The sequence below is a fragment of the Eleutherodactylus coqui genome, chromosome 11, assembly GCF_035609145.1.
Source record: "Eleutherodactylus coqui strain aEleCoq1 chromosome 11, aEleCoq1.hap1, whole genome shotgun sequence".
Classification (NCBI taxonomy): Eukaryota; Metazoa; Chordata; class Amphibia; order Anura; family Eleutherodactylidae; genus Eleutherodactylus; species Eleutherodactylus coqui.
The window spans coordinates 67,704,373-67,731,799 of NC_089847.1; the positions used below are offsets into that span (position 1 = coordinate 67,704,373).

At 43.3% G+C, this 27,427-nt stretch overlaps 1 protein-coding gene across 2 annotated transcripts in view; it reads right to left on the reverse strand.

Moving 5' to 3' along the window:
* Nucleotides 1-27,427, reverse strand: part of PC (pyruvate carboxylase) — a 916,513-nt gene that overhangs the window by 134,396 nt on the left and 754,690 nt on the right. For both annotated transcript variants that reach the window (XM_066582494.1, XM_066582495.1), the window contains exons 10-15: nt 12,911-13,055; nt 3,798-3,887; nt 3,150-3,371; nt 2,359-2,515; nt 1,891-2,131; nt 132-381 (exon numbers count right to left, since the gene is read on the reverse strand). In XM_066582494.1, the coding sequence (XP_066438591.1) occupies nt 132-381; nt 1,891-2,131; nt 2,359-2,515; nt 3,150-3,371; nt 3,798-3,887; nt 12,911-13,055 (1,105 nt within the window). The remainder of the gene's footprint in view (nt 1-131; nt 382-1,890; nt 2,132-2,358; nt 2,516-3,149; nt 3,372-3,797; nt 3,888-12,910; nt 13,056-27,427) is intronic.

The window sequence follows — 27,427 nt, forward strand, 5'->3', positions numbered from 1 at the left end:
CTCACCAATCAGCATGATATCCTCTGTCCAGTGGGAAGAGGATAACTTGTAATTCTAGTACAACCCCTTCAACATATCAAAGGATGAATGCAATAATGTCAGTTGACATTCCGATAAGAGGCAAATGTTACCTGTGTCTAGATCTGTGCCCTTTGCGCATGCCACCAAAGCCCCCATACTAGGCTGAGAGGTCATCCCAGACATTGAGTCAACCGCTACGTCTACAATGTCAGCTCCAGCTGCTGCACATGCTAGCATAGATGCCACCCCAGCACCGGCTGTGTCATGGGTATGCACATGAATTGGGATGTCTGGAAATTTTTCTCTGAGAGCTCGAATTAGCAAATCTGAAGCTTTGGGTTTCAACAATCCTGCCATGTCCTAGGAAGACATAAAGCCAGATATTACGATTTTGAGATGCATACTGCACAAAGCTCTTAGAGGGGTAAAAACAAGATGTTCTCCATTCACGCCTAAAAGCAAATTCTAAATTTACACTTCGGAGCTAAATTTGCAACATGAAAGATACATAGTAACAGACTATGTTGGGCTGAAAAAAGACAAATGCTCATCCAGTTCAGCCTGTTTCTGCCCCCCTCCCCTGTGTTGATCCAGAGGAAGGCAAAAGAAACAAATGAGGCAAAACCAATTTACGCCGACTCCAAAATGGCAGTCCGAAAAAAATTCCCAACTCCATAATGGCAGTCAGAATAATCCCTAGATCAACACTCTTCAGGGAAGGTTCCTTCCAGACCAACGATAGTCAGTTGTCAGGTGCCCCCATGAACAACCCGTTCTGACTAATGTCTATATTAATGTCTATATTCTGTAATGTCATAGTACTCTAAGAAGACGTCTAGCCTCCTCCTAAACTTATCTATCAATTTTGCCATCACCACATCCCCAAGCAGAGATTTCCATAGTCTCACTGCTCTTAGAGTAAAGAACCCCCTTCTATGTTGGTGATGAAACTTGCTGTCTTCTAGAAAGAGAGAATGCCCTCTTTTAACGTCCCAGTCCTGGGTATAAACAGATCATGAGAGAGATCCTTGTATTGTCCCCTAATGTATTTATACATAGTTATTTGTTTGCTCCTTAACCATCTTTTTTCTAATGTGAATAATCCCAATTTTGATAGCCTCTCTGAGTATTCTAATCCTTCCAATCTGTTTATTAATTTAGTTGCCCATCTTTGAACCCCCTCAAGTACTGCAATATGTTTGCTGAGCACTGCTGTCCAAAACTGTATACAGTATTTCATATGAGGCCTGACAAGTCCCTTATATAGCGAAAGAAAAATGTTCTCGTCCCTCGCCCCTATACCTCTTTGAATGCACCCCAAGACTTTATTTTCTTTTGCAGCAGCTGACTTGCATTGATTGCTCCAGTAAAGTCTATAGTCAACTAGTACCCCCAGGTCTTTATCCATATCACTTTTTCCTAGCAGTATCCTATTTAGCGTGTATTGGTGACATCCGTTTCACCTGCCCATGTGCATAATCAATATTGAACTTCATTTGTCATTTTATGCCCAAGCCCCTAGCGTATCTAGATCCATTTGCAGCCGTACACTGTCCTGTATTAATTATCTTGTATAATTTCATGTCAGCTGCAAATATAGATATATATTACTGTGCAGTCCTTCTGTCATGTCATTGATAAATATATAGAACAGAATGGGGAGAAAGGGAAGGAGTAACCTTAAGAAATTGAACAAAGACTATTCTTCTTTTGAACTAAATCAATCTAGACATAAGTATACCATTGCCACAATTGTACTTGCTGTGTCATAGATTGCTGGTAGAAAACAATCATTATGCTATGCAAGTAATTTTAATTTTTTATGTAGAAACTCTCACAGTTCACCAAAGTTTTATACATATATAGTACCTTGATGCACAAGATATGTGTTCCAGCTTTGACAAGCTCCTCCGCCAATTTTACATAGTAATCCAATGTGTACTTAGTGCGAATAGGATCTGCCACATCCCCAGTATAAGAGATGGCCGCTTCTACAACTCCTCCAGCTTGGCCAGCAGCTTCCATGCCCAAAATCATATTCGGCAGATAATTTAAAGAGTCAAATACCCTGAAGATGTCCATTCCATTCTCTTTTGCTACTTCACAAAACCTAAGTGAAGAACATTGTGAAACAAACTCATAAATCAAAAAGAACACTGAATCTACAGGTTAAATAGTGAGGCGAGACTGAATAAATGAACAACACGGTCGCTAGCAGTACTCTATGCAGTACCACAACTTTCTATTTCTAAATATATAACTTTGCATTACTCAAAAATAACAACACATTATTCCTACAGATGGCATCTGCATTAATTCTTTTACGAGGAAACTTACTTGAAAACAGCATTATCAGGATAATTGGTATATCCTACAGCATTTGCACCTCTGAGAAGCATCTGGAAGGGTATGTTAGGGATGAGCTCCCTTAATTCTTGCAATCGCCTCCAAGGGCATTCATAAAGGAATCGCATGGCGACGTCAAAAGTTGCTCCTGTAACCAGAATGAAACAATATTCAATTTTCAGCTGTAAGAAAGCAATAGTATACTTCAGTTAAATAGTAGTAACAAGTTCCAGTTAACCATAATTTCCAACACACACACTTCCGTAACTCTTTAATCTCATACCTACACATGGCACCTGAAGCGATTCAAGAAAGTCCTGATAGTCAAATATTCAAAACAAAAAACCTTATCCTCCATGCACAATAGAAGAGTCTATAGCCTGTAGCATTTTACCACACACAGGGTGGCTGTATGTGCTAACAGGGAAACTCATTATTCTGAAACATGCTTGACCATTATGACCAGCTCTAGAATCCACAGAGCTAATAATGTATTTTCTGGAGTTCAAAAAATAAGATTCACTTTACAAACACTTAAAGATGGTTCATACAAAATAAAGACATAATGAGAACCTCTGCTCTTCTTCAATAAATATGTCCAGAATGGAGAACTAGCACATTGATTAGAAGACAGTTTGTGCCTTTTTTTTATTTATTAGACTGAATGAGACTGCATTTGAAAGAACGAGAAGGCTTTCCCAGTTTGAGGCCTATTTACAACAAGATGAAGAATTAATAGTTGTTACCTATTCACTGAAGCCATTCAATTTATGGAACCTTACCTCCCCAATTTTCCAAACTAAACAGATTGCTCAAATTGTGAGAGACAAATGGAGAGATCTTTTTAAGGTCATGAGTACGAACACGTGTAGCAAGTAGTGACTGGTGAGCATCTCGAAATGTGGTGTCCATGAGCAGAAGTCCACGGTGTTTGCGTATGGCTTTTGCAAAACCCTCTGGACCCTCACGAAGGAGGACATCTCTAAACCCAGAAGGTGGCTCGCCTTACATAAAAAAAAACGAGAAGCAATACTGAGAATTTCAGCTAATTTTACACATTATATACCATATCATAAATATATCAGCATATCTATAGTGCTACTCATTTCTTATTGTGGGATGTAAAACAATAAACAAATCCGTCAAAGTGATATCATTATATTCATGAAATATCAACTAGGATCTAATCACTCCTCCAACTCTACTGGCAAACAATGTGTGAATTGTTATCACCCAATTTAATTTTAATGCAAGGTTTACTGTGGAGCTTTTAAATAATTATTCACAGAGAGCACTGCAGCAGCCAAAGGAATAGCTATAGCTAATTTCCTTCACTGAATCACAGTTACAGTCTACTGACCCAGTAGTATATCACATTGCATATTAATCTTATAACGTTATAAAAATGAACTTTAGTTCACATTACTTACTCATTGGGATGGCTGGTACAGTAGGATCTATAGCGGATGGCTTGGCTTTAACAGGAATGGGTGTAGTCGGTCCATTCACCATCACATGACCTGTTGAAAATCATCAGTCATCATTCTCTACAGCCTAATGTAATTAGCCTACTTTCCATGTATCCTCTCTGCAATGAGTATATGAATACATAAATTAAGTGCACACAGGATATTTTGACTCTTACCTGCGAAGATTGGAGAAGAGACCAATGTAATGACTGACACTCAGTGCTACGTAGATTAAAAAGGGACCACAGATCAGGGGCTGTTCACAAATCTTGTTCCCAGCTCTCCCCCCCAACTTTCCTCCATGCCTTCCCGGGTAAAATTAATTTATACTGCTAGGGTGTGTTCACATGTTGCAGATTTTGGTGCTGACCCACAGCAGGATTTCACACTTTTAAATAAAGGGTCGAAGTGTGCTGCGAATCTGCATCAAAATCCACACCACACCGAACAGATCTGGTGCAGATGTTCTGCAGCCAAAGATTATGCACCATTTACTGCAGATTTTGACACAAATTTACAACAGACCTCATCTGTGAACGCACCCTTTTGCTTGGTAAAAAAAATCCACTAAAAGTCGCACAATTTGGTGTTGATCAGCAACAGATTTCACCCCTTCAATTTGAATTCAACAGAAAGGGTGAAATCTGCTGCAGATCCGCACCAAATTAGCTACATGTGAATACACACTAAGGTTGCCTTCACAGATAGCGGATCTGGTGTGTATTTTGCGCTGCCGTAGCATTGAGAGCATGCAGCCTGCTGTGGATCTATGTCAAACTCTGCGTCAAAATCTGTCATGTCCACATTGAGTGCACCCTAAGGTATTTTCACTATCTTTTGTCCTTAGGGAGAGCACCTAGACGGTGAGTGAGGAGACTCAGAAGGCCATTCATGCTCCTCTGGGTAATATGCAAATAAGGGAGAAGGTATTTTCACACATGTAGCATACAAATCTGCACCAAAATCCATTTGGTGCAAAATCTTATGTGGATTCTGGTGCCAAGAGGTTGCAGTAAACCTATCATGTGTGTGAAAATACCCTTTATAATTGCTCCTTACACATTATTAGAAACATTTTTTCATTCCTGCATACCTCACCTGATTGTCTGTTACACTATGGACATCTTCTATGTATACTGCAGTTACTTCCATGCTGGGACACAGCAGGTCTCCCTTCATCTCTGCCCGCCACAGCCCTATCATACCACACCAGCTGGCTTGAGCGTCTCCCTCAGGTGCAATGCCTAGTGGGCGGCCAGTAACGCTCCTGAGAAGTTATCTCACTCTCCTGTGCGGAAAATGCCTGCTTGTCCTACACTACAGGGACTGCTTATTGATTTCAGGGAGGCGGAATGGAGTAGGTATCGTCTCAGTAGTGCTGCAGTGCTGTGCGGAGAGGAAAAGATACAGTAGTAGTGGATTTTTTAATAGGGGCAGTACGAATGGTCATGGGCCCACCTGGAGCCTTGTGCCCGGGGTGAATGTTCCGGTACTGGTGTATCTTGACGCCACCACAGTAATGGATGGAGACATGGGCTGGCCTGCCAGAGCTAGAGGAAACGCCCACAGCTCCGGATTGGCTGGTGGGTACACACACACTTGCACCAGAGGCCGCTGCTGTAAGTGTGCTGCTGGCATCTCCCTGCTGATGTGAGTGTTCGGAGGCTGTTGTCTGGCGGCTGTCCCAGCTCCTGACCCCACTGCACACTTACAAACGAAGTCCGCAGGTCTAAGTGTGCCACTGGCATCTCCCTGCTGCTGATGTGAGTGCTGGGAGTCTGCTGGCCGGTAGGCGCTCCCAGATCCCAAAGCCACTGCTGCCAGCTGCTCTGGCAGGTCCGCTCTGGCGGGCTTGCATCTCCGCTAGCGACAGCCTCCTCGCTATCACAGTCCCCAGTAAGAGTCAGGAAGTTTTTGTTAGGTGTCCATGCATGGCTCAGCACACAGTCTCCCCACCGGCGGCCTCCCCTCTGCATCTTCCAAGCTGCAAGTGCTACGATGCATCCATCCAAGCACTTTCCCGCCGGCTCACACCTCTGTGCAGCCCCGCCGCGGATCACTGCCACCCCTCCTGCTGCTGTTTTTTGTTCTGCCTGGCAGACGCTCAGTGTCGCCATCCACCTCACAGCCCCCAGTCACTACTTTGAGTCGGGATGCAGTGTGTCCTGCTCGGTCCCTTGCCTGTTACTCCTGTATACCATCAGCCAATCTAAAGCTTGGGGAGTGACAGGGGCGTACACTCTTGGTGACACCTGTCATACCTTTAGCTTCCGGTGGCGTCAAAATACACCAGTACCAAATGTCCCTACTGTCCCTGTTATAATTTGCTGATTCTGCTTGTGAGGATGAAGATAGTGTTGAAGATTAAGGGATACTTTTACTTTAGGGTGTACAACAATGACCCGTTTCAGACCGGGACTCGGTCTATCATCAGGTTGGTGTGATATAGATGAATGTAGTGTTTGACATATTTTGAGAACACAAAAGGTGTCAAAAAGGCTTTGAAAAGTTCACTTGACATCATCCATGTTGTGAGGTAAAATGCCATCATAACAATGGTATCTAATAATAGCAAACATTCATTTAATGCATACGTATTTAATGGTTATATTAACATTTAATGATTATATTTAATGCATCAGGACTTTATTTTCATTTATTGTTACATATACTGACCAAATGTTGTTTCTCATTATTAGGTATGTTTGTTGTGGTGACATTAGACCTTATGACCTGGAGAGCTTCAGATGAACTTACACATTTTTCTAACATTAAAAAAGGCGTCAACATAGTACACTCATTTATGTCATACTAATCTGATGACAGACCAGTTCCTGGTCTGAATCGAGTCACTGTTTGTATGCCTTAAAAAAAAAGTTGATCTACAGCTTCACAGGCAGAGTCAATCATCATATTGATCACTTATTCATATCATCACACTGTTGTCTAAAAGGAAGTTCCTATCAGTATAAGAAACGTGATAGACAGCAATATCACTTTGCAAGTGCAGTTACTGTTGTGTGTGTCACAACATTCGATGCCGGGTACATTAAGTGCACATTCATGATTTGTGGTAATTAGAGATGAGCGAACGTACTCATCCGAGCTTGATATTCGTGCGAATATTAGGGTGTTCGGGATGCTCGTTACTCGTAATGAGTACCACGCGATGTTCTGGTTACTTTCAGTTTCCTCTCTGAGACGTTAGCGCGCTTTTCTGGCCAATTGAAAGACAGGGAAGGCATTACAACTTCCCCCTGTGACGTTCAAGCCCTATACCACCCCCCTGCTGTGAGTGGCTGGGGAGATCTGATGTCACCCGAGTATAAAAATCGGCCCCTCCCGCGGCTCGGCTCAGATGCCTTGTGAGTTAGCTGAGGGAAAGTGCTATCGTGCTGGAGCTGCTGTAGGGAGAGCGTTAGGAGTTAGTGTAGGCTTCAAGAACCCTAACGGTCCTTCTCAGGGCCACATCTAATAGTGTGCAGTACTGTGTTAGCACTGTATTTTTTTTTTTTTTTTCAAAATTGGATCTGCAGAGCATTGCGCCCTGCAATAGGGACAGAAGTGGTGGTTAGGCAGGGGGAGTGTTAGCAGTGAGTGTAGGCTTCAAGAACCCCAACGGTCCTTTCTAGGGCCACATCTATCCGTGTGCAGTACTGTCCAGGCAGCTGTTAGCAGTGTTGCATTTTTTTTTTTCTTCTCAAAACCGGCTGTGCAGACCATTGCACCCGGCATTAATACTACAGGGATAGAATTGTGTAGGCAGGGCCAGAAGACATACATTATTCATTGAATAGACGCAGTGTGGCTTTTCCTTTGAAAAACAAGGGAAAAAATTCTATTTCGCCTGCCTCTGACAGTCCTCAGGGCTCTGGGTACGTGTGTGCTGCGTGCAGAACGTTAAAAAAAATCAGACGCAGCCAGCTACGTTTTACTGCAGGCTTGCGCCAATTTTTTTCCTGCATGGGAAATCCCTGATCTGCTGTGGCAAATAACTTTGCATCACTGCAGTTCTCTGACACATTTGCAGGGCCACAACACAGTTATTAAACTTAGTAGTATTCATTGAATACACGCAGTGTGGCTTGTCCTTTGAAAAACAAGGGAAAAAATTCTATTTTGGCTGCAGGCTTGCGCCAATTTTTTTCCTGCATGGGAAATCCCTGATCTGCTGTAGCGAGTAACTTTGCATCACTGCAGTTCTCTGACACATTTGCAGGGCCACAACACAGTTATTAAACTAAGTAGTATTGATTGAATACACGCAGTGTGGCCTGTCCTTTGAAAAACAAGGGAAAAAATCCTATTTTGGCTGCAGGCTTGCGCCAATTTTTTTCCTGCCTGGGAAATCAAATCACTGGTAATACACCATGCTGAGGGGTAGGGGTAGGCCTATAGGACGTGGACACGGGCGAGGACGCGGAGGCCCAAGTCAGGGTGTGGGCACAGGCCAGGCCAGTGCGGTGGCCAGGGGTAGAGGCAGGGCCAGACCGAATAATCCACCAACTGTTTCCCAAAGCGCCCCCTCGCGCCATGCCACCCTGCACAGGTCAAGGTGCTCTACGGTGTGGCAGTTTTTCACAGAGACGCCTGACGACCGACGAACAGTGGTGTGCAACCTTTGTCGCGCCAAGATCAGCTGGGGAGGCACCACCAACAGCATGCGCAGGCATATGATGGCCAAGCACCCCACAAGGTGGGACGATGCCCGTTCACCGCCTCCGGTTTGCACCACTGCCTCTCCCCCTGTGCCCCAACCTGCCACTGAGATCCAACCCCCCTCTAAGGACACAGGCACTACCGTCTCCTGGCCTGCACCCACACCCTCACCTCCGCTGTCCTCGGCCCCATCCAGCAATGTCTCTCAGCGTAGCGTCCAGACGTCGCTAGCGCCACAGTTTGAGCGCAAGCGCAAGTACGACGCCACGCACCCCGAATTGCGTGCCCCAGCTCGGTGGTGGTATCTGCGGGGGTGTATGCTTCCTCCACTAAACCACCCTCCTCCTCCTCCTACGCAACCTCTGTCTCGCAATCAAGATGTGTCAGCAGCAGCACGTCGCCAGCAGTCGGTGTCACGCGGCGTGGCAGCACAGCGGTGGGCAAGCGTCAGCAGGCCGTGCTGAAACTACTCAGCTTAGGAGAGAAGAGGCACACGGCCCATGAACTGCTGCAGGGTCTGACAGAGCAGACCGACCGCTGGCTTGTGCCGCTGAGCCTCCAACCGGGCATGGTCGTGTGTGACAACGGCCGTAAGCTGGTGGCGGCTCTGCAGCTCGGCAGCCTCACGCACGTGCCATGCCTGGCCCATGTGTTTAATTTGGTGGTTCAGCGCTTTCTGAAAAGCTACCCCCACTTGTCATACCTGCTCGGAAAGGTGCGCCGGATCTGCGCACATTTCCGCAAATCACACACGCACGCTGCCACCCTGCGGACCCTGCAACATCGGTTTAATCTGCCAGTGCACCGACTGCTGTGCGACGTGCCCACACAGTGGAACTCTACGCTCCACATGTTGGCCAGACTCTATGAGCAGCGTAGAGCTATAGTGAAATACCAACTCCAACTTGCGCGGCGCAGTGGGAGTCAGCCTCCTCAATTATTTACAGAAGAGTGGGCCTGGTTGGCAGCCATCTGCCAGGTCCTTGGAAAATTTGAGGAGTCTACCCAGGTGGTGAGCGGCGATGCTGCAATCATTAGCGTCACCATTCCTCTGCTATGCATCTTGAGAAGTTCCCTGCAAAGCATAAAGGCAGACGCTTTGCGCTCGGAAACAGAGCCGGGGGAAGACAGTATGTCGCTGGATAGTCAGAGCACCCTCCTGTCTATATCTCAGCGCGTTCAGGAGGAGGAGGAGGAGCATGAGGAGGAGGGGGAAGAGACAGCTTGGCCCACTGCTGACGGTACCCATGCTGCTTGCCTGTCATCCTTTCAGCGTGTATGGCCTGAGGAGGAGGAAGAGGAGGAGGAGGAGGATCCTGAAAGTGATCTTCCTAGTGAAGACAGCCATGTGTTGCGTACAGGTACCCTGGCACACATGGCTGACTTCATGTTAGGATGCCTTTCTCGTGACCCTCGCGTTACACGCATTCTGGCCACTACGGATTACTGGGTGTACACACTGCTCGATCCACGGTATAAGGAGAGCCTTTGCACTCTCATTCCCGAAGAGGAAAGGGGTTCGAGAATGATGCTATACCACAGGGCGCTGGTGGACAAACTGATGGTAAACTTCCCATCCGACAGCGCTAGTGGCAGAAGGCGCAGTTCTGAGGGCCAGGTAGCAGGGGAGGCGCAGAGATCAGGCAGCATGTACAGCGCAGGCAGGGGAACATTCTCCAAGGCCTTTGCCAGCTTTATGGCTCCCCAGCAAGACTGTGTCACCGCTCCCCAGTCAAGGCTGAGTCGGCGGGAGCACTGTAAAAGGATGGTGAGGAAGTACGTAGCCGATCGCACGACCGTCCTCCGTGACGCCTCTGCCACCTACAACTACTGCGTGTCGAAGCTGGACACGTGGCCTGAACTCGCGCTGTATGCCCTGGAGGTGCTTGCTTGTCCTGCGGCTAGCGTCTTGTCAGAGAGTGTGTTTAGTGTGGCTGGGGGAATCATCACGGATAAGCGTACCCACCAGTCAACCGACAGTGCCGACAGGCTTACACTCATCAAGATGAACAAAGCCTGGATTTCCCCAGACTTCTCTTCTCCACCAGCGGACAGCAGCGATACCTAAGCAATACGTAGGCTGCACCCGCGGATGGAAGCATCGTTCTCTCTCACCATCCAAAACGGGGACATTTCTGCTTCATCAATCTGTGTATAATATTCCTCCTCCTCCTCCTCCTCCTCCTCCTGCTCCTCCTCCTGAAACCTCACGTAATCACGCCGAACGGGCAATTTTTCTTAGGGCCACAAGGCTCACTCATATAATTTTTCTAAACAATTTTTATACGTTTCAATGCTCTTAAAAGCGTTGAAACTTTAACTTGAACCAATTTTTCGTTAAACTGGGCTGCCTCCAGGCCTAGTTACCACTTAAGCCACATTAACCAAAGCGATTAATGGGTTTCACCTGCCCTCTTGGTTGGCCATGGCCAATTTTTTGGATGTACATTAGTACTGTTGATACAGCAATTTTTGTGGGCCCTCGCCTACAGTGTAATCAAATGATTTTTTAGCCCACCTGCATTACAGCTGACGTTACATCCGCTGTGTTGGGCAATGCAATGGGATATATTTATGTACCGCCGGTGGCTTCCTGGCACCCACCCATGCTGTGGGTCCACAGAGAATTATAAATGCATCTGTTTCCACATCTAAAGAACCCCAGTCAGACTGGGGCATGCAGTGTGGGCCGAAGCCCACCTGCATTAAGCACGACATTACTACCTCAGCTGTGTTGGGCAATGCAATGGGATATTTTTATGTACCGCCGGTGGGTTCCAGGGAGCCACCCATGCTGTGGGTCCACAGGGAATTATAAATGCATCTGTTTCCACATCTAAAGAACCCCAGTCAGACTGGGGCATGCAGTGTGGGCCGAAGCCCACCTGCATTAAGCACGACATTACTACCTCAGCTGTGTTGGGCAATGCAATGGGATATTTTTATGTACCGCCGGTGGGTTCCAGGGAGCTACCCATGCTGTGGGTCCACAGGGAATTATAAATGCATCTGTTTCCACATCTAAAGAACCCCAGTCAGACTGGGGCATGCAGTGTGGGCCGAAGCCCACCTGCATTAAGCACGACAATACTACCTCAGCTGTGTTGGGCAATGCAATGGGATATTTTTATGTACCGCCGGTGGGTTCCAGGGAGCCACCCATGCTGTGGGTCCACAGGGAATTATAAATGCATCTGTTTCCACATCTAAAGAACCCCAGTCAGACTGGGGCATGCAGTGTGGGCCGAAGCCCACCTGCATTAAGCACGACATTACTACCTCAGCTGTGTTGGGCAATGCAATGGGATATTTTTATGTACCGCCGGTGGGTTCCAGGGAGCTACCCATGCTGTGGGTCCACAGGGAATTATAAATGCATCTGTTTCCACATCTAAAGAACCCCAGTCAGACTGGGGCATGCAGTGTGGGCCGAAGCCCACCTGCATTAAGCACGACATTACTACCTCAGCTGTGTTGGGCAATGCAATGGGATATTTTTATGTACCGCCGGTGGGTTCCAGGGAGCCACCCATGCTGTCGGTCCACAGGGACTTCACAATAGGGAGTTGTACCTGCCTGTGTCTATGAATTAAAAACCGCGGTCTGACTGGGGCATGCAGACACCTTGACAGAATGAATAGTGTGTGGCACATAGGTTCCCCATTGCTATGCCCACGTGTGCAGCTCCTGATGGCGGTGGCACAGGATTATATTTCTCATTGCTTCTGTACAGCATTGTGGGCTATCGCCCCGCCCCTTTTAAAGAGTTTCGCTGCCTAGACGTGCCAACCCTCTGCAGTGTGTGCCTGCTTTTCCTCTGGCAGACGCACTTATAAATAGACATGAGTGTGGCGTGGCATGAGGGCAGCTGAAGGCTGGGCAGGGACAGTTTGGTGTGCGCTGTGGACACTAGGTCGTGGGGGTGGTGGTTGGTCAGCATGTAACCCAGGAAAAGTGGCAGCGGAGTGTCATGCAGGCAGTGATTGTGCTTTGTTGGAGGTAGTGTGGTGCTTAGCTAAGGTATGCATTGCTAATGAGGGCTTTTCAAAAGTAAAAGTTGTTGGGGGGGGGGGCCAACTCTTGCCGGTATTGTGGCTTAATAGTGGGACCTGTGAACTTGAGATGCAGCCCAACATGTAGCCCCTCGCCTGCCCTATCCTTTGCTGTGTCGTTCCCATAACTTTCTTGAATTGCCCAGATTTTCACACGTGAAAACCTTAGCGAGCATCGGCGAAATACAAAAATGCTCGGGTCGCCCATTGACTTCAATGGGGTTCGTTACTCGAAACGAACCCTCGAGCATCGCGAAAATTTCGTCCCGAGTAACGAGCACCCGAGCATTTTGGTGTTCGCTCATCTCTAGTGGTAATCCTATACAAGGCACCTTCTATCTTCCTCTTCCATGGCTCTCTTACCCAGGTAGTGAAGGAGTTTCTGTGCTCTGTTCTGTACTGGTCGAAGGTTGAAGAGGTTAGGATTTTCATCAATAAATTGGGTGTCCACCGTTCCATGCAGAAACTGATGATTATTCAAGACATTTTGCAAGAAAGGGATATTTGTCTAGAAGAAAAACACATTGTCAATGTCAAGACTGCTCCTTAATGTAGACAATATAAGTATAATGCGAGAAATACAATGTAACAAGCAGAATCAAACTGTGATAAAGGCAGATCTTAAGCTTCCACCTCTATCTTTTGCCAAATACTCAAAGCAGCAGTTTTAAGCTACACGATTTCTGTGAAAGCTGCGCTGTTGTATGGGGGGAAAGCCTGGCAGCTCAGAGCAGTGTATAGCAGTACCAGGTATCAAAGCGCTATTTCCTGTTTAGATAGATTGCACTACAGTGTGACAGGTGCATCACTTCTAACAGAAAAGCTATGATAATTAATAAATGCTGATATATGTCTGAGGACATGCAGCAAGTTGTAGTGGACTGTACTATACAAGCTATGGAGAAATAGAATATTGAAGAGGATATAGCAGCTTATATTAAGAAGGTCCTGGAACTTACTAGGCACTGCAGAGGAAGGTCTCTCTACCCAAAAAGGTCCTAGAAACTAACTAGGCACTCTAAGGAGAGGGAGCAGAGCCAGCACAGAGGGCAGACCAAAGACTGAGTGGTGGTGCTGCAGAAAGAGGTCTTGAATAAGCAACCCCCGGGACTTTGGAGGAGAGCACAAAGAGGTGCATTCTGTGACCAAAGAGCAATAGCAGCTGGAGCTACTGATGGGATACTAAGACCCTATGTGGACAATTAGAAGCTGAAGCACAAGTTTAAGAACTGTAACGGAGAGTGCCAATGCTGTGGAGGAACAACAAGCCACAGCAAGAGTTTGAATTATGCTGAGATCCACAGGAAGACACTAAAGATTTCTGCAACAACGGGATTATGAGAAAGGCTAGCCTCAATTAAAGCTGAATCAAGTACGCACTCAGTGACTATCAGGGATTAGAAGGCCTAAGAGTGTAGAGAGACAAGCAAGGCTCGAACTGGTACAAACTGTGGCTGAGACTTTTATTATACCAAGCCTGGAAACTTTGGGATGACATTATTTGGAGTTACTACATATTCTGCAGAATAAAGGTAGTGTGTCGTAATTCATTACTTTGTATGTTACGTTACAACGAGCTGTTATAACATTCCATATTGAAGCATGGAATACTTAATCACAGTTGTGCAAACTTACTTCTATACATACAATAGTGTACCATATTGTTATTCTTTATCACTCATACCATAACTATGGTTAGTCTTAGCACAGTCAGTGCAGTATATTTGTGGTCACGCTGTTTTTAGATTGCATGACCATATTCTTTAACAGTTCATTAGTTAAAATAAAAGCTTCTATTTTCATAACTGTTGTTTGTCTTGTATCCTATAACACTGCAATATCTGCAACACTGTGACTTAATATGGTGTTCTTTGCAAACACAAATTCACTCAATTTTTTATACTCCCGAAAGGCAAATCCAATGTACCAATATTTAGAAGCAGGTGTATGCCAGAGTTAGATGAAAACCCATGAGAAGGATAATAGTAGCCATATTGGTAGTTACAGCGCTGTCTCAGACCATTAGACAGTACAGAATAAGGATCTAAATTTATTGGTGACTTGTTTAATACCCGGAGAGACAATTGCCATTTATTGTTCAATGCAGCAACATAGAATCATAGATTGGTAGAGTTGGAAAGGAACCTCCAGGATCATCTGGTCCAACCCACTGCTCAATGCAGGATCACTAAATCATCCCAGAAAGATGTCTGTCCAACCTCTGTTTGAACACTTCCACTGAAGGAGAACTCGCCAACTCCTGTGGTAACCTGTTCCACTCATTGGTCACCCTCACTGTCAGAAAGTTTTTTCTAACATCTAATTTGTGTCCCCTCCCTTTCAATTTCATCCCACTGCTTCTGATCTTTCCTTGTGCAAATGAGAATAGGGCTGATCCCTCTGCACTGTGACAGCCCTTCAGATATTTGTAGATAGCCATTAAGTCTCCTTTTTTTGCAAGCTAAACATTCCCAGATCCTTTAACCATCCTCATAGTACATGATTTGCAGACCGCTCACCATCTTGGTAACTCTTTTCTGAACTTGCTCTAGTTTGTCTATGTGTTTTTTAAAGTAGGGTGCCCAGAACTGGACACAGTTTTCCAGATGAGGTATGACTAAGGAAGAGTAGAGGGGGATAATTACTTCACGTGATCTAGACTCTATGCTTCTCTTAATACATCCCAAAATTGTGTTTGCCTTTTTGGCTGCTGCATCACATTGTTGACTTATGTTCAGTCTATAATCTATTAGTATGCCCAAGTCTTTTTCACATGTGCTGCTGCTTAGCCTTATTCTTCCCATTCTGTATGTGCTTTTTTCATTTATCTTGCCCAGATGTAGGACTTTGCATTTCTCCTTCTTAAATACCATTTTATTAGTATCTGCCCTCCTTCTAGATCTTTTCAAAGATTATGTCGAGTGGTTCAGCAACTACCTCAGCTGCTTCCTTTAGTATCCTATGATACATCTGGACCTTGAGACTTGTATTCATTTAAGTTTGCTATGTGTTCCCCCACCATCTCTCTTATAGATAGCCTGCATTCTTTTATTCCCCCAAATGCACAGGGAAGATCAGTTGATGTTCCATCTACTTTCTGATAGAAAACAGATACAAAATAGGAATTTAAAAGTATGGCCTTCTCAACATTATTCTAAACCAATTCACCATTTTCATCTTGTAAGCATCTAATAGCATCTTGGACTTTTCTTTTGCTTTTGACATACCCCCAAAATCCTTTTTTACTGCTTTTGACCTCTGTTGCAAGCCTCTAATTATTATTAGCTTTAGCTGTTTTGACACTTGCCCTATAGTTTCTGCAAACTGCATTATATACTTCTTTAGATATTCCCCCCGCTTTACATTTAATAGACATATTTTTCTTCGTTTTTAACATTTGTTCAAGTTCTGTGTTGATTCATCCTGGTTTCTTTAAACGCTTCCTATTCTTCCTTCTTTTAGGGACTGTTAACATTTGCCCTTTGAGAATCTCATTTTGCAATATTTTCCAACCTTCTTGGACATTTCTGTCCTTAAGAGCATCCAGCCATTGGATTCTTCCTACTCTCTTTCTGAGTTCATTAAAATTTGCCTTTCTGAAATCTAATCTTGAGGTCTGAATTTTCTCAGGTTTTCCTCTCCTTTTCATCAAAAATTCAAGGATAGCATGATCACTGCCTCATAAGGTCCCAGCCACCCTTACTTCCTCAACCATTCCCTCCCTGTTGGTAAGAATTATGTCCAAGATAGCAGATCCCCTTGTTTTCTTTTCCACCTTTTGGAAGATAAAGTTGTCAGCAAGAACGGATAAGAATTTGTGGGATCCATTACTTTTACCTGAGAGAAATTCTCAACAAATCTCCCATGATCACTATGTCATGCTTCTTTGAGAGCATGGCCATCTGATGTAGAAAGAGTTCATCAATATCTTCTGCTTGTCCAAGGGGCCTATAGTAAATGCCTACAATAGTCTCCTTTCTGTTGTTCTCTCCTTGTATTCTTACCCAAACAGATTCTACAGAACTACCATGCTCTGAAGCTTGAATCTCGGTGGAGATGAATGTTTTCCAAACATACAACGCAACACCTACTTTGCTTTTTTAGGTCTGTTTCTTATAAATAAGTTGTGTCCTTTAAGCCTTGTAGTCCAATCATGTGTATCGTTCCACCAAGTTTCCGTGATGCCTATGACAACATTTTTCTCTTTTAATGTTAGGAGCTCTAATTCTTCGTTTGTTTCCCATGCTCTGTGCATTTGTGTAAAAACATTTTAGTTTGTGATTGTTGTCTCTTGCTCCTCTACTTTCCTTATGATGTTTTGTCTGTGTTGTTTCTTTCCACTTTTAATAGCAGGGTTCTCAAATGTATTAAGTAGCTGTAAACTTTTACCTAGCCTTTCACTTCTCTTCCCATATTGTTCATCTAAAAACCTTAAAAATCACAACCTACTTTGTGTACATTTAGATGCACGTATAAAATGTTTTCTTAGGTCTCTTGCATCATAGAGAAGCGTTATCTCCCATTAAGCTATAGCAATCCAGTATTGTGAAACAGTTATAAATGAGGGACCGAACAAGGGAGACTACGCATTCTACCCATTTTCCCAGGCGCAATGTAACACTGTTTTTTGGAGTGTCTCTCAGACATTTCTGTAAAATGACAAGAGCTATGCTGAATGCATTTTCGTTAGATGCTGCAAAAGATTATCCGAGTAAAAAAATAATGTGAAAAAACAAGGGAAAGAAGAGATGGAACAAAAAATCTTGATAGAAGACAGACTGGGCACACAAGATGATGCCAATGTCCCATTTCTTGGACTCGAGGGAGCAGCTTACTGTATCACTGTGGTTGCTCAAAGACTTGCTAATTAGAGCCGTGATGATTAGGCCAGGATTGCGAATGTGGTAGCAGTACGAGATAGGGGATTGTAGAAAATCAAGCTCTGATCAGCTGGTTATGCTCGGAGACAGACAACAGTTGGACGTATTTCATGTGTAAATTGTGCTTATTGTAGCATGTTGTCACTCATGACACAGGAGTCCAGGATTCTGCAGGAAAGCACGATGGATCAAATGACTCATTCACTGACTGACTCATGTCATACTAACAGTTCATAAAACATTGATATATTCAACGCACGCATCTTATGGTTGATAAACCAACATAACAATGTCAAAGACAAACTCATAACATGTGAAAGTTCTGTAAAATCCGCTGTGTCATACTCGGGAAGCTGAGATATCAAGAGTTGTTTAGCAAAGTCCTTACATTGGAAACATGATATTCATCACTAAAGAGTACCTGCTGTACTGAGCCATTATATTTTTTTGGTGACCACTACCTAAGACGACTCGGGATACAAAAAGTCTCAGTCATTTTATAAGAGAGCAGGTGGCATTGAGTGGAAGCCATCACGTAAAACTAACTTGACATGAGCAGTACAGCGCATTATTGTTGGTTCAACTCTTCGGTTTATATTAGTGATTGATTTTTTATGTTTATGATGATGATTCCGCTGTTTAACCCTTTTGAAGACCGGAGAGTTTCAATTTTTCACTTTTGCTTTTGACCTGCCTTCTAAGTGCCATAACGTTTTATTTTTCCATCAACATAGCCATATGGTACTTGCTTTTTTGTGTGGGATGAACTGTATTTTTTAATGGTACCATTTAAAGGGAACCTGTCACCACCTATGCACACCATAATCTAAGTTATGCTGCTCATGGGACAAGTCCTGAGGAGTCCAGAAATGAACTTTTTAATACTTATCCGGCTCCCTGCTCCATTGCCATCATCTGTGGAAGTCAATGCAGCCAGTGCAGCAGACTCTTTTCTGAAGGCTATGCAAGCACACTCGTAGGGCTCTTTCAGATGAGCACTGTCTTCGCGCTGTATAGCCGTGAGCAAAGATCATGCGATCGTTACAGCTGTATAGCTGTGAACGGGTTAATTCAAGCTACTTGAAGTAGCCTGTTCACACGATTCGTGGTAGGGGCTGCATGCTTTCCAGCTCCTATAGGAGCCTGTGGAAACATGCAGCAAAGATAAGACCGGTCCTATCTTTGCGCACACAATAGAGCTAGATGCAGGCATAGCAAGTGCTTTGTGCGGCTACAATTCCTGCATCTTAAGGCTGGGTTCACACAGGGCAGATTTGCTGCGGTTTTGCCGCGGATTGCCGTTGCATATCCGCACTGCGGCAAAACCGCTGCGTTTGCAGTGCAATGCAGCACAAATGAGATTTGCCAAAAAGCTGTTCTCACAGGACCGATTTTTTCCGCACAACCGCAGTGTGGAAATGCAACTGTGTTGCGGTTTTGAAAGATGCAGCATGTTCATTCTTTGGTCTTTTCCGCAGCACTTTTTTGTCCATAGACCTTTATGGACGCAGCCAAAACCGCACCAAATGTGTGACAAATACGCGAAAAAAAGTAAAAAAGCGCTGCGGAAAAAAACGCTTGCGGATTTTTCCCCACCAAAATCTGCAGCAAAATCCGCAAGCCCAAATTAACCTTTGAGGCGGTTTTGCCACAGAAGCAGTTCTTCTAGGGCAAAACCGCAACGGAAACACCGCGGCAAATCTGCCCTGTGTGAACCCAGCCTAACGCTGGGTTCACACAGGGCAGATTTGCCGCGGATTGCCGTTGCATATCCGCACTGCGGCAAAACCGCTGCGTTTGCAGTGCAATGCAGCACAAATTAGATTTGCCAAAAAGCTGTTCTCACAGGACGGATTTTTTCTGCACAGCCGCAGTGCGGAAATGCAACTGTGTTGCGGTTTGAAGGCTGGGTTCACACAGGGCAGATTTGCTGCAGTTTTGCCGCGGTTTTTCCGTTGCGGTTTTGCCGCAGAAGAATTGCTTCTGCGGCAAAACCGCTTCAAAGGTTAATTTGGGCTTGCGGATTTTGTTGCGGATTTTCGAGCAGAAAAATCCGCAAGCGTTTTTTTCCGCAGCGCTTTTTTTACTTTATGTTGCGTATTTGGTGCGGTTTTGGCTGTGACCATAGAGGTCTATGGACAAAAAAGCGCTGCGGAAAAGACCAAAGAATGAACATGCTGCATCTTTTAAAACCGTAACGCAGTTGCCTTTCCGCACTGCGGCTGTGCGGAAAAAATCCATCCTGTGAGAACAGCTTTTTGGCAAATCTAATTTGTGCTGCATTGCACTGCAAACGCAGCGGTTTTGCTGCAGTGCGGATATGCAACGGCAATCCGCGGCAAAACCGCAGCAAATCTGCCCTGTGTGAACCCAGCCTAAAAGATGCAGCATGTTCTTTCTTTGGTCTTTTCCGCAGCGCTTTTTTGTCCATAGACCTCTATGGACGCAGCCAAAGCCCCACCAAATACGCAACAAAAAGTAAAAAAACACTTGCGGATTTTTCCGCACGAAAATCCGCAGCAAAATCCGCAAGCCCAAATTAACCTTTGAAGTGGTTTTGCTGCAGAAGCAGTTCTTCTGCGGCAAAACCGCAACGGAAAAACTGCGGCAAAACCGCAGCAAATCTACCCTGTGTGAACCCAGCCTAACGCTTCTATAGGTAACAATTGTTTCCTAATAGAAGCGCTTTCTGTGCGCTCCTAAGCAGCGTGCCCACTGCACCCGTGTGAAAGAGTCCTTATAGAGAGGAGTCTGTTGCATTTCCACAGGTGACCGTGAGGGAACGAGGAGCCAGGTAAGTATGAAAAGTACATCTCCAGACTCCTCAGGATCTGCCCTATGAGCATCATACCTTAGTTTATGGTGCTCACAGGTGGTGACAGGTTGCCTTTAATTTACTATGTAATGCATTGCAAAGCCTGTAAAAAATTCTAAGGGAAGTGAAACGAAAATGAAAACAGCTCAATTCTAATATTTTTGGGGAGGTTTTGTTTTTATGGAGTTGTAAAATTGACTTTATTTTATGGGTCAGTACGATTACGGCGATGTCAAATTTATATAGCGTTTTAGGTTGTACTGCTTAAAAAAAACTTTGCTAATTGAATTTTTTTCTAGAGCCAGGGTGACCAAGAAAAGTGCAATTTTGGCAATGTATTTATTTATTCTGATAGCATTCGCCCTTGCAGGACAAATAATGTGATATTTTAATATATCAGACGTATGTGGACGTGGCAATAGCAATTATATACATTTTTAAAATATATTTATTGTCTACGCATATATTCAGAAGTTTTTTTAAATTTTAATATACATTCAAAAACTTGCTTTTACAGCTTTTTAATAAACTTAAGGTGCCTCCACATGGGTGCTAAAACGCTGCGTTTTTTGTTTTATGCGAGAGTGAGTAAAAAAGCAGCTTTATGAAACCAATGTCTTTAAAATGGTTTCATTTACATCTGCAATGTGTACTCTGTTGCGATACCAAAGAATCGCGGCATGTTCTATTTTTTGGCGTTTTCTGCTTTTTAGCCACCCTTGTATCCATATCGAGCCATGGTTTGTTTGTTATAGGTGAAAAAAAGGCATGACAACGCACTTTACAAAGCAGCCACACATTTGCCCTATTGCTGCATTTTTTGCCTGCCCCACAACGCAAATTCCCATGTGGAGGCAGCCTTACTTTTGCAAATTTTTGTAAGTTCCACTAAGAGACTTGAATTTGTGATTGCAAAAAAAAAAAGGCTGAGTGTAGACTTATTAGTGGTCTACAAATATCTGAAGGGCTGGCACAGTGCAGAGGGGTCTGCCCTATTCTCATTTGCACAAGGAAAGATTAGAAGCAATAGGATGAAACTGAAAGGGAGGAGACACAAATTAGATATTAGAATAAACTTTCTGACAGTGAGAGTGATCAATGAGTGGAACAGGTTACCACAGGAGGTGGTGAGTTCTCTTTTAATTGAAGATTTCAAATGGAGGCTGGATGGACATTTGTCAGGATGATTTAGTGAATCCTGCATTGAGCAGGGGATTGGACTTGATCACCCTAGAGGTCCCTTCCAACTCTACCATTCTATGATTGCTTGATGGCTTGTTTAATATATTTATAGTACAGGGATTAATAGCGGGAAATCCATTAAGGCTTGGCAGCTGTCACAAGGAAGCTAGTACATTTTGAAGCTTCAGTCTCCCTTTAGAGTCCTCTCCATTTGAAGCAATACATTTGTCTAAATGTTTTTTCCACTGCTCAAAGCATTTTTTAAACTCGCAGTTATTGATATCTTTAAAGGGGTTGTCCCGCGCCGAAACGGGTTTTTTTTTTTTTCAACCCCCCCCCTGTTCGGCGCGAGACAACCCCGATGCAGGGAGGTAAAGAAAGCTCACCGGAGCGCTTACCTGAATCCCCGCGCTCCGGTGACTTCTCTACTCACCGCTGAAGATGGCCTCTTCCTCCGTGGACCGCAGCTCTTCTGTGCGGTCCACTGCCGATTCCAGCCTCCTGATTGGCTGGAATCGGCACGTGACGGGGCGGAGCTACACGGAGCTACACGGAGCCCCATAGAAGACTGCAGAAGACCCGGACTGCGCAAGCGCGGCTAATTTGGCCATCGGAGGGCGAAAATTAGTCGGCACCATGGAGACGAGGACGCCAGCAACGGAACAGGTAAGTATAAAACTTTTTATAACTTCTGCATGGCTCATAATTAATGCACAATGTACATTACAAAGTGCATTATTATGGCCATGCAGAAGTGTACAGACCCACTTGCTGCCTCGGGACAACCCCTTTAAGTAATTGGGCCGTTTTTCGTTTCACCTCTTCAATATCAGCAGAACTTTTTTCCTTTGAGGTCTTTTAACCAGAGAAAATTTAAAAAAAGCCTGAAGATAGTTTGAGGTTAGTGCATTTCAGAAGACAGGTGCTGCTCTGAAGAAGTCTTGAAGGCGTGAATGAGATATTCAAGTTAAAGGGTAGTTTAATCTGATTTAGCGGAGCGGAGGGTGCGGGCTGGGTGGTAGATTGACATGAGAGATGCAATATGGGGTGGTGCAGTGCTGCGGAGAGTTTTGTGGATTAGGGTAGTGAGTTAGAATTGAATTCTGTATTTGACAGGCAGCCAGTGCAATGACTGGCACAGGGCAGAAGCGTCAGAGTAGTGGCTGGACTGGAAGACAAGCCTGGCTGCTGCACTCAGGATAGGTTGGAGAGGGAAGAGTCTTGCACGAGGTAGGCCGAGAATTGCAATAATCAAACTGAGAGTGGATGAGGGTAACAGTGCGCGTTTTTGAAATGTCCACAGTGAGAAAAGGGTGGAGTCTTGCTGGAATGATGGAGGAACCAGTCACCTGTTTGCCACAAATTGGACATTTTCTCCATATATCGTGATGGGAAACTTTCAAATACAAACCTTGGTTGACTGTTAAAATTTGTAACACAGAGTCAGAGTGCACTATCCCTCTCACACCAAAGAAATAAATGAACATTGTTTATACATGGTTCATATGAATCACCCAACAAAATACAGGCGAAAAACTAAATGCATTGCTTATGATTGTACGATAGAATCATAGAATGGTAGAGTTGGAAGGGACCTCCAGGGTCATCTGGTCCAACACCTTGTTCAGTGCAGGATTCACTAAACCATCCCAGAAAGATAATTGTCCAGCCTTTGTTTGAACACTTCCTTTGAAGGAGAACTCACCATCTCCAATGGTAACCTCTTCCACTCATTGATCACCCTGTCAGAAAGTTTTTTTCTAATATCTAATTTGTGTCTCCTTTCTTTCAGTTACATCCCATAGCTTCTAGTCTTTCATTGTGAAAATAAGAATAGGGCTGATCCTTTTGCACTGTGACAACCCTTCAGATATTTGTAGGCAGCTATTAAGTCTCCTCTTAGCCTTCTTTTTTGCAAACTAAACATTCCCAGATTCTTTAACCATTCTTTATAGGACTTTTACAACTATCTTGATTATATTTTGTGTTTTCTCCCTACCTTTCTTGTGATTTTCTACTTCTATTCCATTTTATCAATATTTTAAAATGTATACATTATTCTATGTAGTGTAGCATGTTATGCCACAGCATTTACTGAAGAGGTTTTTCCTAAAAACACATTTTTCTGCTGGTTATACTCCTCATATAATAAAATCTTCTAATATCATACTATTGTCACTTTTTGTTGGAGTTGTTGCACCTTGAGCCATTTTCTTTCACTTATACTGTGCACAAGAAAGAGTGGATGGATGCAAGCCATGCTGACTGCAGATTACTTGCGGATCTGACAATACAAGGCTTTTCTTCAGTCTGTTCCCAAGGCAACATTCTGTTTCGTATTGGCGCTGTAGACACAATCATAGGATATTTTTATATATTTATTTTAAACTAGCGTACCCGTCGCGCGTTGCTGCGAAGACAGACAGACATACATTCGTTTTTATATATCTAGATAACAACCAATCACAGCGCAGCTTTTTTATGTTACCTCAGTGGTATAATATATAACAACCAATCGCAGCGCAGCTTACATGTTACCTCAGCTTTATAATATATAACACCCATAGTTGTACTATGCCAGTAATCTTCCCAGTAGTGTACTCAACAACTTCCCAAAGTTTCATGGTAATTAGATGAATGGTGTAGTAATGCATAAAGGACAGACAGATAGACATACATACATTCATTTTTATATATATAGATGACATCAGGAAGTGAGAGAATTAGATTCCATACGTAAAATTTGGACGCTAATTCTTTTGCGCTTAGAATTGAATAATCGAGTTGGACCCACTAACTTTTCCTATTTATGATATAATCAATGCTCGTGCCAAATTACATTGGGAAGTGAGAGAATTAGATTCCGTACGTAAAATTTGGACGCTAATTCTTTTGCGCTTAGAATTGAATAATCGAGTTGGGATCCATTAGCTTTTCCTATTTATGACAATCAATGCTCATGCCAAATTTCAAATTTCTATGATATTGGGAAGTGAGAGAATTAGAATCCGTACGTAAAAGTTGGACGCAAATTCTTTTGCGCATAGAATTGAATAGTGTCCAAATTTTACGTACGGAATGTAATTTTCTCACTTTCCGGTGTCATAGAAACGTGAAATTTGGCACGAGCATTGATTATGTCATGAATAGGAAAAGCTAATGGGTCCCAACTCGATTATTTAATTCTATGCGCAAAAGAATTAGCGTCCAAATTTTACGTACGGAATGTAATTTTCTCACTTTCCGGTGTCATAGAAACGTGAAATTTGGCACGAGCATTAAATATGTCATAAATAGCAAAAGCTAATAGGTTCCAACTCGATTATTTAATTCTAGCGCAAAAGAATTAGCGTCGAAATTTTACGTACATAATCTAAACCTCTCACTTCCCAATGTCATAGAAACATGAAATTTGCCATAAGCATGGAATATGTCATAAATAGGAAAAGCTAATGGGTCCCAACTCGATTTAATTCTAGCGCAAAAGAACGAGCGTCCAAATTTTACGTACGAAATCTAATACTCTCACTTGTTGGTGTCATAGAAACATGAAATTTGGAATATGTCATAAATAGGAAAAGTTAATGGGTTCCACCTCGATTGTTCAATTCTAAGCGCAAAAGAATTAGCGTCCACATTTTACGTACGAAATCTAATTCTCTCACTTCCCGATGTCATAGAAACTTGAAATTTGGCACGGGCAGTGATTATGTCATAAATAGGAAAAGTTAATGGGTCCCAACTCGATGATTCAATTCTAAGTGCAAAAGAATTAGTGTCCAAATTTTACGTATGGAATCTAATTCTCTCACTTCCTGATGTCATTTTACATAAAGGTATGCATGGTTACCTCCCCGTGGTGTTTCCTGGGTAACGCAGAGAACTATGCAAAATGGTGAACATATGTTTTTCCGGTATCTCTAAAGTAACCACGACTTCAGAAGATTTTCCGTGTGAACACCAGATAAACACCAGTACCAAATTAACTCGGGCAAAGCCGGGTATAACAGCTAGTTTTATATATATATATATATATATATATATAGACCAGCTGACCCGTCGCGCGTTGCTGCGAAGACAGACAGACATACATACATCTATATATATAAAGCTGAAAGCCCTCACTGACTGACTCACTGACTGACTGACTCGCCAAAAGTTCTCCAACTTCCCGATCTCGTAGAAACATGAATTTTGGCGCAAGCATAGATTATCTCCAAAATAGGAAAAGTAATTGGGTCCCAACTCGATTATTCATTTCTAGCGCAAAAGAATTGGCGTCGAAATTTTACATACATAATCTAAATCTGTCACTTCCCAATGCCTAAGAAACTTAAAATTTGGCACGGGCATTGATTATGACATAAATAGGAAAAGCTAATGGGTTGCCAACTCGATTATTCAATTCAAAGCGCAAAACAATTAGTCTCCAAATTTCACGTATGTAATCTAATTCTCGCACTTCCTGATGTCATTTTATATAAAGGAAACGTCGCATGGTTGTCTCCCCGTGGTATTTCCTGGGTAACGCAGAGAACTATGCAAAATGGTGAAACATATTTTTTTTCCTCAGCATCTCTAAAGTAACCACGACTTCAAAGGAAAAGCTAATGGGTCCCAATTCGATTATTCAATTCTATGAGCAAAAGAATTAGCGTCCAAATTTTACGTGCGGAATGTAATTTTCTCACTTTCCGGTGTCATAGAAACGTGAAATTTGGTACGAGCATTGATTATGTCATAAATAGGAAAAGCAAATGGGTCCCAACTCGATTATTCAATTCTAGCGCAAAAGAATTGGCGTCAAAATTTTACGTGCGGAATGTAATTTTCTCATTTTCCGGTGTCATAGAAACGGGAAATTTGGCACGAGCATTGATTATGTCATAAATAGGAAAAGCTTATGGGTCCCAACTCGATTATTCAATTCTATGCGCAAAAGAATTAGCGTCCAAATTTTACGTACGGAATCTAATTTTCTCACTTTCCGGTGTCATAGAAACGTGAAATTTGGCACGAGCATTGATTATGTCAAACATAGGAAAAGTTCATAGGTCCCAACTCCATTATTCAATTCTAGTGCAAAAGAATTGGCGTCGAAATTTACCGTACATAATCTAAATCTCTCAGTTCCCAATGTCATAAAAACTTCAAATTTGGCACATGCATTGAATATGTCATAAATAGGAAAAGTTAAAAGGTCCCAAGTCGATTATTCAATTCTATGCGCAAAAGAATTAGCGTCCAAATTTTACGTACGGAATCTAATTTTCTCACTTTCCAATGTCATAGAAACATGAAATTTGGCAAGAGCATTGATTATGTCATAAATAGGAAAAGCTAATGAGTCCCAACTCCATTATTCAATTCTATGCGCAAAAGAATTAGCGTCCAAATTTTTCGTACGGAATCTAATTTTCTCACTTTCCGGTGTCATAGAAACGGGAAATTTGGCACGAGCATTGATTATGTCATAAATAGGAAAAGCTAATGGGTCCCAACTCGATTATTCAATTTTAGCGCAAAAGAATTAGCGTCCAAATTTTACGTGCGGAATGTAATTTTCTCACTTTCCGGCGTCATAGAAACGGGAAATTTGCCACGAGCATTGACTATGTCATAAATAGGAAAAGCTAATGGGTCCCAACTCCATTATTTAATTCTATGCGCAAAAGAATTAGCGTCCAAATTTTACGTGCGGAATGTAATTTTCTCACTTTCCGGTTTCATAGAAACGGGAAATTTGGCACGAGCATTGATCATGTCATAAATAGGGAAAGCTAATGGGTCCCAACTCGATTATTCAATTCTATGCGCAAAAGAATTAGCGTCCAAATTTTACGTACATAATCTAAATCTCTCACTTCCCAATGTCATAGAAACATGAAATTTGGCACAAGCATTGATTGTGTCATAAATATGAAAACTTAATGGGTCCCAACTTGATTATTCAATTCAAAGCGCAAAAGAATTAGTGTCCAATTATATGTACGTAATCTAATT